Source organism: Talpa europaea (assembly GCF_964194135.1).
Source record: "Talpa europaea genome assembly, chromosome: 11".
NCBI classification, from domain to species: domain Eukaryota; kingdom Metazoa; phylum Chordata; class Mammalia; order Eulipotyphla; family Talpidae; genus Talpa; species Talpa europaea.
The window spans coordinates 6,250,020-6,259,386 of record NC_140078.1 but is presented as its reverse complement, the minus strand read 5'-3'; the positions used below and the strand labels follow the sequence as shown (position 1 = coordinate 6,259,386).

General features: G+C 52.2%; 1 protein-coding gene across 3 annotated transcripts in view; it reads right to left on the bottom strand.

Moving 5' to 3' along the window:
* Positions 1-6,783: 6,783 nt before the first annotated feature.
* The window catches only part of NFATC2 (nuclear factor of activated T cells 2), a gene marked incomplete at both ends in the record, with an annotated part of 125,160 nt that continues 122,576 nt past the window's right edge, over positions 6,784-9,367 (bottom strand). For all 3 annotated transcript variants that reach the window (XM_084247641.1, XM_084247638.1, XM_084247639.1), the window contains one exon: positions 6,784-6,839. In XM_084247641.1, the coding sequence (XP_084103767.1) occupies positions 6,784-6,839 (56 nt within the window). The remainder of the gene's footprint in view (positions 6,840-9,367) is intronic.

Here is a 9,367-nt window from a genome sequence, read left to right as displayed (position 1 = left end):
GGAGAGGTCTGCTGCACCGTGTGGGTAGCTCCCTGGCCTGCCGGGGATCAAACTCGTGCTGCAGAGGCTGTGGACAGCTTCATCACGCAGTGCTTAACCCCTTGTGCCACCAGGGAGGCCCTTAACTTGCGCCTCTTGTTGGAAGTGATAATGACCACTTTTTCTTAGGTCTCTTGGCCTGAATAGCCTCTGTGGTTAATTGTATGTTCATATCTACTGCCCACTTAGCATTTGGGTTGTTTGTTTTTTCTAATGTTGAATTGTATGCATTTTTAAGGTATGTCTTGGATATCAACCCCCTGTGAGTTATATATTGTGTGAATATTTTCTCATTCAATAGGACGCGTTTTTGATCTTGTATTTTCTCTCACTGTAATAGAAATTTTTAACTTTCCATAATGGAACAAACCTGATTGAGAAAGATTGGCACTGGTTCTTCATGGTTTGATCATATTCATTCATTTCTAGAGGTTTTGTCTTTGGTTTGTTCAACTTTTCTGTTTCTTCCTGGTTTTTTTTTTTTTTTTTTTAAAGATTTATTTATTTATTTATACAAGCACGGGTACAGTCAGAAGCGCGGGAGGGTGAGAGAATTCACCAGAGCCAGAGCGGGGAGCAGAGCAGGCAGAAGGACCGAGGTACACTGCTGAGGGGAGCAGCGGGCGGCAGGAGAGGTCTGCGCACCATGTGGGACCCTCCTCTGGTGGCCGGGGAGCAGCCGGGAATCAAACTGGCGCTGCAGAGGCTGCGGGCGGCTTCGCAACCCAGTGCTCAACCGCTGCGCCACCGGGAGGCCCTGTTTTTTTTTTTTTTTTTTTTTTTTTTTGGTGGGACCCTCGCCGGTGGCCAGGGATCGAACTGGTGCTGCAGAGACTGCAGGCAGCCTCGCAACCCAGAGCTCAACCACTGCGCCACCAGGGGAGGCCCGTTCCTGGTTTAGTTTTATAAACTGTATTCACCTAGGAATTTATTCACTTCTTCAAGGTTGTCAAATGTATTGGCATATGCTTGTCCATAGTTAATCTCTTAGCCTTTGTATTTCTGTGCTAGCTGTGTAGCTTCTCGTCTCTCCTTTGTGATTCTATACATTGATGTTTTCTCTTTGTTAGCATAGCTAGAGGTTTGCTATTTTCTTTGTCTTCTTGAAGAACCAGCTCTTAATTTCACTGTATCTCTTGTATAGACCTTTGGATCTCTATTTAGTTTCTTTCCACTCTTGTTATTTCCTTCTGACTTTGCATCTTATTTATTCCTCATTTTTTCTGTTGCTTTAGGCATACTAGATTATTTGGGATTTTTCTAGCTTTTAGTAAGGGCCTGCGTTGCAATTATCTTCTCTCTTGAGATCACTTTTGCTATAGATTCCAGTTGCTTGTGTTTCCCATTCATTTCAGGATCTGAAAATTGGATAAGCCCACGTTTTTGGCCACTAATGATCTAGTTAGGAGAATTCCATTCCCAGTGTCAGACGCTGTGTGTCTCCTTCCAGATATGAGGAAAATGAGCTCCCGCCAGGTGATGACCTTAGATCCGCTTGCTAAATGATGGACTGATAGCTAACGTTTATGAAGCCCTTAATGGGTGGGGACTATTCTTATCATTGGTTTACATCTGGGGAAACTGAGGCACAGGCTGAATTGTGCTTACCAAGTGTGATTCACATACAAATGCAGAATACAGGCTTCAAAAAAAATTTTTTAGATGATTTCTGGTTGCTTACTCAAAAAAATCGTGAAAGGTTTTCCAAAAGTGAGTTAAAGCCTGTAGCGCCCAACTATAGCAACAGTCGTGAGAGGGCAGAGTTGCACGGGAGGGGTGTGACTCTGGGCAAGTATATTTTGTGTCCACATAAGCAGTCTGAGTTCTCTTCAGGTCAGCATTCAGCCCCGTCCTGGTGGCCCTGTCTCACAGGATCTCACAGTGCAATAAGTAAAATTATTGCACTGGTTATGAGAGCGGTGAGCTCCCCAAATGCTCTTCAAGAAACTGTCCCAGATCCTATAGTTGTAGGTTCTGGAGTTCTTTGGGGCATCTGGCTAATCTTGTGCAACAGGGACTGGCTGGTCCCTGTCACCAGAGGCAGACTATGGCATTTCAAGGCTCGCACTTCCAGCAGCCCGGCCCCACGGTGGACTCTGAGCTCGGGGCACCCTGCCCTGCCTGTATTGCTGCTTCCAGACACTGGAAGGGAGCCTAGGAAATCCCCACCAAAGCATTCAAGTGTGGGATGGGGTGGATTGTGCCCCCAAAACATAGCCTGGGGCAGAGACCTGTGTCCCTGGAGTGTATGGGGAACACTGAAGAGTGGGGTGAAGTTGAAACAATATGTTTAGACGTAAATAGCAGTTACTTCCAAACTCCTGGGTGTTTCAGTTATAGGGACAAAAGGCTATTTTAGGAAAAAGCCAGCTGGAAAGTTCTAGCATTTATAATGGTGATAAAATGCTTTATTGAAAAGAAATTTTTGGAATTTTGTAAGATATTCAAGCCAAAGAGGACTGCTCTTGCCTTCCATGTGACCAGCTCAGTCTCGTTGGTGACAAATGTTCTGGGCCCCCTGGGAGCGAGGCTGAGGGGCATGTTGTAAATCTACCTGTATGCTCGAGACACAGATGACACAGAGCTGCAGCGGAGAGCAGGGAGGGAATCAGACAAACCAGGCGACCTTGTGGCTGTGTCTCTTGGGGCCCGTGGCTTCCGAGAGCCCGTGTTAGGTGTAAAACAGGTGAGTCCCAGGGCTAAGCACATGGTGTACGCAGTGGCCCTTGCAGTGGAAACGCAAACAGCATCCAAGAGTGAGAGGACAGACACCAGTCACCATTGCTTCTGACTGTTTTATTGCTAAACTATCATGATACAAGCCGTATAAAAATACTTTACATATAGCAAAAATAAACTACATTAAACAGGAGATTAAAAACATTTTGCATAGGAATGTGATGTATTCCAACTTATCAGTCAAGCTTTTCAAAGCCTTCCAGCACCACCTGTTGGAGAGCGTTATTGTTGGAGAGCTAGCACACAGGACACCCCCAACATTTTCTCCCCTCTGAGGGCTGCAGAGGTGACCGGGGCAGTGAGGCTCTGTGACAAGAGGCGCAGACGCCAGAGCTGCCCTCTGCTCAGGCCAGTCAAAGCTGCGTGCTCAGGCCCTGACTGAATCGGCGCCAGTGGTAGCCAGTTCATCCAGACCCTGAATTTCATGCAGCCAACAGCCGCGTCAAGACAGAGGGCGAGCGCCGCTGCCGGCACCCAGCACCCCATCTCCTTTCCAGAGGGGCTTGTTCAGGGAGCATCCCTGGCGCACCAACCACTAGAAAAGTTTGTCTGAAACAAACTTCAGTTAAGACAGTGATGGCGGAAACACTGGGGAAAGCAAGGGCAGTGTTGTCCCTGTCGCTCCTCAGTGGTGCATCTTTCTCTTAAACTTGGAGTCAGAAGGTGGGAAAACACTGTTTTTGATTTGGCTCCATGAGATTAATGCCCGAGCCCTAAGCTTGGGAAAGCCAAAGGAAGTTGTGTGGGGTACCTGCTGCCAGAGGCTGTCCCTCCAGAAAGTGAGCTGGGGGAGGGCTGCCCCGCGTGTCCAGAATGGCACCGCCCCGAGCCTCTTGTAAACGCGTGAACAGTCGCCAGTCAGACCCCTGACAGTCTTTCAGTTCTGAACAATAGCGCTTAGAGAGTGTTTTTGACATGAAAATAAACATTCAGCATCCCTGGAGTCCAGAGTGACCATTGGACCAGCTTCCAACGGGCCCGGGTGTGGCCACTCCCACACCCCCGAGCTGCGTGGGAGCCGGACGTCTTGGCCACTGGGTGTGCGTGAACAAGGCACGGCCGGGCTCCCCAGGTCTCAGAAGGAACTGGCCGAGCTGGGAAACTTGGCCTGGCCTTTGCTCACCTGCTGGGGGTCTGCGGGTTCCAGCTCTGTAAACTTCAGCCTCGCGGACAGGGCGCGGCGGCCGTGAACGCGTGGGCAGCCCCTCGCTACAGGCAGTTTTAAAATTGTCCTTCAGATCGTCACTCGGTCTCTAGCGTGGGGCATCCGAAGACACTGCAGTTCTCAGTGACAGAGGCTCAGAGCAGAGGTCGTGGGCGTCTCGCTCAAGCAAGACAAGGGGTGGGCCCTTCTTCTGCCAGGTCACCCCTTCCCCAGAGGTGCTTCCTGCCAGGGGACAAGAGACCGACGGACAGGTGCCGAGATGGGGTTTGGTTTCTTTTTTTTTTTTTCCTGGAATGATTCCATTTCAAGAATACATCATTTCTCTTAAGGGGGGAAATCCCTATGTAAAAAGAGACACTTAGAAAGGATTTCTGACCACTTATAAATATTCTCTAATCCCAACAGGGGTCTGATATTTTGAGGATAAAAAGCATAAAAATACAGATAAGAAAATAAAATTTAATAACATACTAATTTGGATGGCTATTATATATTATCAAGCAGCAGTATTTTTGTACAATAACAGGAAGACTTGCAAACTTTGGAAATATACTACATTCAGCCACGTGGTGGGTGTCGGCGAAGTGCTACCTATTTACAGGACCTTGACGTAGCCGGTGCCGACACCACTGCCGAGCTCCCTCCAACAGACGAGGCACTGGTCTTCACCGTTTAGACATCCTTGCTCCCTCCTCCTCTGCGAGGATCTGATCGCCTCTTCCCATACTGCAAAGACTTCATGAGCAATTACTCTGGGCGCAGCTTGTTCCTGGCACGTGGAACTGACGAGACTTTCTGGGCAGCACTGGTTCCTACACCCTTTCTCTTGCTTATGTCTCAAAGCGAATGCCCTGTCTCCTTCCCTTTGCTTCTCAGTCACGCTGTTTCTGAAGGTGCTTCCTGTGCGCTCTAGCGAGGAAGTCTTAGAAGGAGGAGTTTAGATCTGCGTGTGTTACACACTTACGCACACACAGGAGCTGGGGCTTCCGGGAGCCCCTTTCTACTCACACGCTTAGAAGATTGATGGAAAACACATTAGCCCTTTTTCGCCCGTGCACAGGGAGGCTGAGCGACTTTGCTACAATAGCAGGAAGGCACTTAGTTAGTAAGACATTCAGATAACCGAGGAAAGGCCAATTCCCTCATGTGCAACAACTGGCCCCTCGCCAGGGCAAGTGAGAACAAATCACTCACCAACACTTTAATTCCGCCCTGGTGAAGTCAGTCTTGCTGGCGGGAAAATTCTTTGGGTAAAGTTTTGTATAAGGAGCTTTTTATTAATTCGGAAGGATGGTGCCTTCCAGAACCTTGCACCCTGAACAGTGTTAGGTGGGAGAGCTGCAGCAGACGGGGGTTCCCCTGCAGGCGGGCAACGGTCTCCAGGCTGTGGCCACAGGCTGCCCGGGTGACAGGGGCCAGCAGGCCTTCGTCTAACAGATCGGATTGGGAAGTCGCTCTGTGTGCAGCTCTGGGAACACTGTGCTCTGCTGGTGGTCCCTGGGGAAGGGATCGGATGGCCCTGGGCTTGCCCCAGGGTGTCCACAGAGAATGCAAACAGACACCTCTGTGGGATAAAAACACACCTGCCAAGAACACTGAGGGATTCACTTGGCAGCAGGAGCTGCACCCATAGAGAAAGACAGCGAGGACTCTCGGGGTGTTCAGTGGAGAAACTCAAGAGTGGTCCAAGCAGAACCCACTGCGACTACGGGGTGTGCCGGGTGGCTCCGCTTCTGTGGTGACGAGGCAGCAAAAGCAGCTGGTCTTTAGGGCCGAGGGAGGCCTCCAGTAGGTTTAGATAAACTAACAACAGGCTTGGGCCGCAGGTCCTGAGCGCCAGTATCCTGCTCTGGGTGCAGGCCAGGGAGGGAATTCAGCCCTGTTGTTCCATGGAGGGGAAACCCACTTGGAGAAACACTTCGGCCTGCCAGTTGCTTCATTTCAGCAAAAATACCTGCTGCTTTGTTGCTGCTTTAGCTCTTCTGTCATTCCTCTCAAGTCAATGCACATGCTAGAGATTCCTCTTAACTACTGTATGGGAAAGCACTCTGGTTGTTAGAAAGGTTAAGGTTGTGCAGGTGCGGCCGGGGTGACCACCTCAATGCAGTGGCCCCACACACTGCAGGGTAAACAGCACAGCTGAGAAGGCGCCACCCCATGCGGCCAGCTTTTGGAAGCTGAAAAAAGTCACATATGTCCACACATGGTTACTTAGCGCCGTGACGTTTTACCAGGAGGTCCTGTCGAGACCAGACAGTTTGGGTTTCAGGATGAGAAAAGTCAAAGCTTTAGCTGTGTGGCCCAGCTGCGCCAGGACCAGGCACTGCCCAAGTGGCCATCCGGCTTCGGTCTCCCCAGAGAGGGCTCGAGTTGCTTCAGTCTGGACTCCAGGGCCACGTGGCTTTGGTTGCTGCGAGGGAGAACTCCCTTCAAAAGGTGCAGGAGCTGTGTCTGTGACCTGGAGAAATGAAGGCGAGCGCCGGGGTTTAATGACAGTGCCACCAATTGGGGCCCCTCCCGTCTGGGGCCCTCATCTCTGGTCACGCAGCGCGGCCTGGTCCAGTGTGCTGCCGGGGGCTGAGGCGGTTTTGGTCAGCAGGCACTTGGGGTTTGGATGGGACACGGTCAGAGGCAACTGAGATGCTCTTTGGGGTTTAAAACAAAAACCCAGAGGCAGAGTTCTCCCTGGTGTTTAGAGAGAGGCGTGAGCTCCTTAGTGGGGTCAGTTCTGCCAGGACACGGTCCCGCGGGTGGACTCCGGCCAGGAGACGGGCAGTAAAGGGAACGAGGAGAAGGCTCCGCGGGGTCAGCTACAGAAGGTGTCTTGTTAAGGGCGGCGTCTACGTCTGATTTCTGGCGGGAGGTCCTGAAAATTCCTTCCTGATAATTTCATTTACTACAAAAGAGAGAGAGTAGAGGCGTGTGAGAGAGAGAAGGCCAAAGCCAGATCACATTGATTTTCTAGAACCTCACAATTGGGCTATTGTTTTACAAACACATTTGACAATTTTTAACATAAGAAATGCCGCCATGGGTGGTGATTTCCAGGCCATAATTTACCCAAGTAGTAACTTTTAAAAAACCATAGTGGCAGAAACGTCGGTCCATGTTGTCTCCGTCTACTATTCTCATGTAATAATGTTGGTCTTTTGATTGTGAGCCACACTCCCATGACAAAAGCCAGTCAATACCTACACGACTACATCTGATAAAACACACTTCCTGACCCACAAAACTGCCAGTTCTGTAAAGAAGGGTCCTCCCTGGTGGACCGTGGTAGGTGACTGGGGGTGGGCATGGGGGGTACCATCCACCTGAGAGGTGTGACCCATACCGCCAGCTCACACACCGTGCTGTGAACCAGTGGGCCCTCAATAAAAATGATCTCATTTTAAAAAGCAAAGCAGCCCCCTGGAAAGAGCCACCCCACGTGGCCGCCAAGACTGGCCATCCCGGTAAATGGGATGGCACAGCAACGCGCCCCCTGGTCTCCCAGGAAGGATTAAATTGTAAGTTTTCAAAGTGGGGCTTGTCCTTAGAGGTGCTCTGGAAAGTTCAGGTGCCTGCCCCCCAGGACTGTGGGATTCCCAGACACAGGGCCAGCATGTCCTGAGATGAAGAGGAGCCTCTGCAGGAGACACCAAGCTTGGGACAATGAGGCCTGAGATCAGTGGCTCCTGCAAAGCGGCTTCCCTCGATTCTCGGGAAGAAGTGGCCCTGGAGTCAGCCCAGACCCAGGGTGAGGGCCACCTGGTCTTGAAGCTGGGTGGTCCCGGGGTGGAGGAGGAGAAGCAGGGGTCCCAGCAAAGGTAGCTCAGTCTCCCTTCCCCTAGTTCTGACACTGACTTTTCCCTCCTCCTCCTTTTCTGTCTTCCTCTCAGCCTAGAGCTGAGGTGGAAGATGAGCAGGGAGGGCGATGACACCCAAGGTCTGTCCCTGCTCAAGCTGGCCTCCTGAGTCAGGAGCTTTTTCCTGGAAACACCCCGCCTGGGTGAGTCTGTGACCCCCACTTGAAGAGGGGAGCAGACACAGACTGCTGTGGAGCTGGGTTAGCAGGTTTAACTCTGTGCCTCAGTTTTCTCCTCTGTCAGTTTTCTCCTACATGTGACCTTTCAGGGCTTGTGTGGATGTCAGGCATCGGGGTTCACAGGAGCCCCCCAGTACGATGCCTATTCTGCAGGGTTCTGGGGCATGTGCGGCCATGGCCAGTGATGCCCGCACCTCTGTGTGGGACGCTGCTTGGTTTCACTGCGTGTGAGAAGCCGGTGGGATCTGCGTGCTGAAAGCCTGGCCGGGGTGCTCCGAGTGCAGGCTCAGGAGCCAGAGGGCCAGGGTTAGAGCCCCACCCTGGCCTGGGTCGAGGGTGGCTCCATGCCTGTTTCCCCATCTTTTCTGTGTGTAAAGATGTTATCTTCCCGGGTTCTTGAGGAACCAGGCGGAGATAATGCAAGTGAGAAGCGACCCCAGTGCCTGGGGCGGCGGGTGCGGGCTGGGGGCGTGCGGGGACGTGTGAGAAGCGGCTGTTGGAATAGCTGGCGGCTCCCAGCAGGGACCGGTGCGTCAGGAGCAGCTCTGAAGATGGACTCGCATACCCAGCACAGGGCGGTCACTGTCCACAGTTGCCAGCTACTCCCAGGGGCCAGCCCGGCCCTTCTGAGAGCAGCAGCAGTAGTGAAAGCAGGCCTGGGGAGGTGGGGTCAGGGAAGCTTTTCAAAGCCCGGATCCCAAAGGGCTTCCTGTTTTCTCAACCTAGGAAACCAGAGGAGTTGATCCTCAGTGGAAACTTCCTGCAGCCTTGGCTTTCTAAAAATAGCCGGTGGGCAGCGAGGTGGGCACAGCGGCCCTCACAAAGCAGTTGTTCCCACTTCAGAACACGGGCGGGGGCCCGGAGCTGGCCAAGCAGCTTCTCCCTCCCTTGGGGGGGGCGGTAAAAATGGTCCTGGGTCCTGAAAACTGCTTTCAGGCAGGAAGGAGGAGTTGCCTCTGGAAAACCCAGGAGCTGAGCACCCAGACCTGCCTGCCACTGGGGAGGTGGACAGAGAAGGGGTGGCAGGGACCCTCTCCGAGGAGAGGAAGCTCCGAGCTCACTCCCTAGCTGTGAATGAGAAAGTTCTGGAGGAGCATCTTGGTCAGCAGCCACATCAGTCTGAAAACTGGGCCTCAAAGGGAGGTCTCTGGCAGGCCAGTTCACCCAGACTCAAGTCTCTGTCCTGAGGAGGCCCCACCTTCGCAGACCTGAGGGTTTGGGTGGTGGGGGAAGGACAGGGGTCCCACGGCCCTTTACTCACTCTATGATGCCCACCACGGACCCACTCCCTGAGGAGGTCTTCCCACTCAGCCAGCATGCTCCCTCATGCTCCCTCAGCCAGCACCATTGCTCCAGACCCATCCTCCATCCGAAACCCCACGATCTCATCCCTGTCG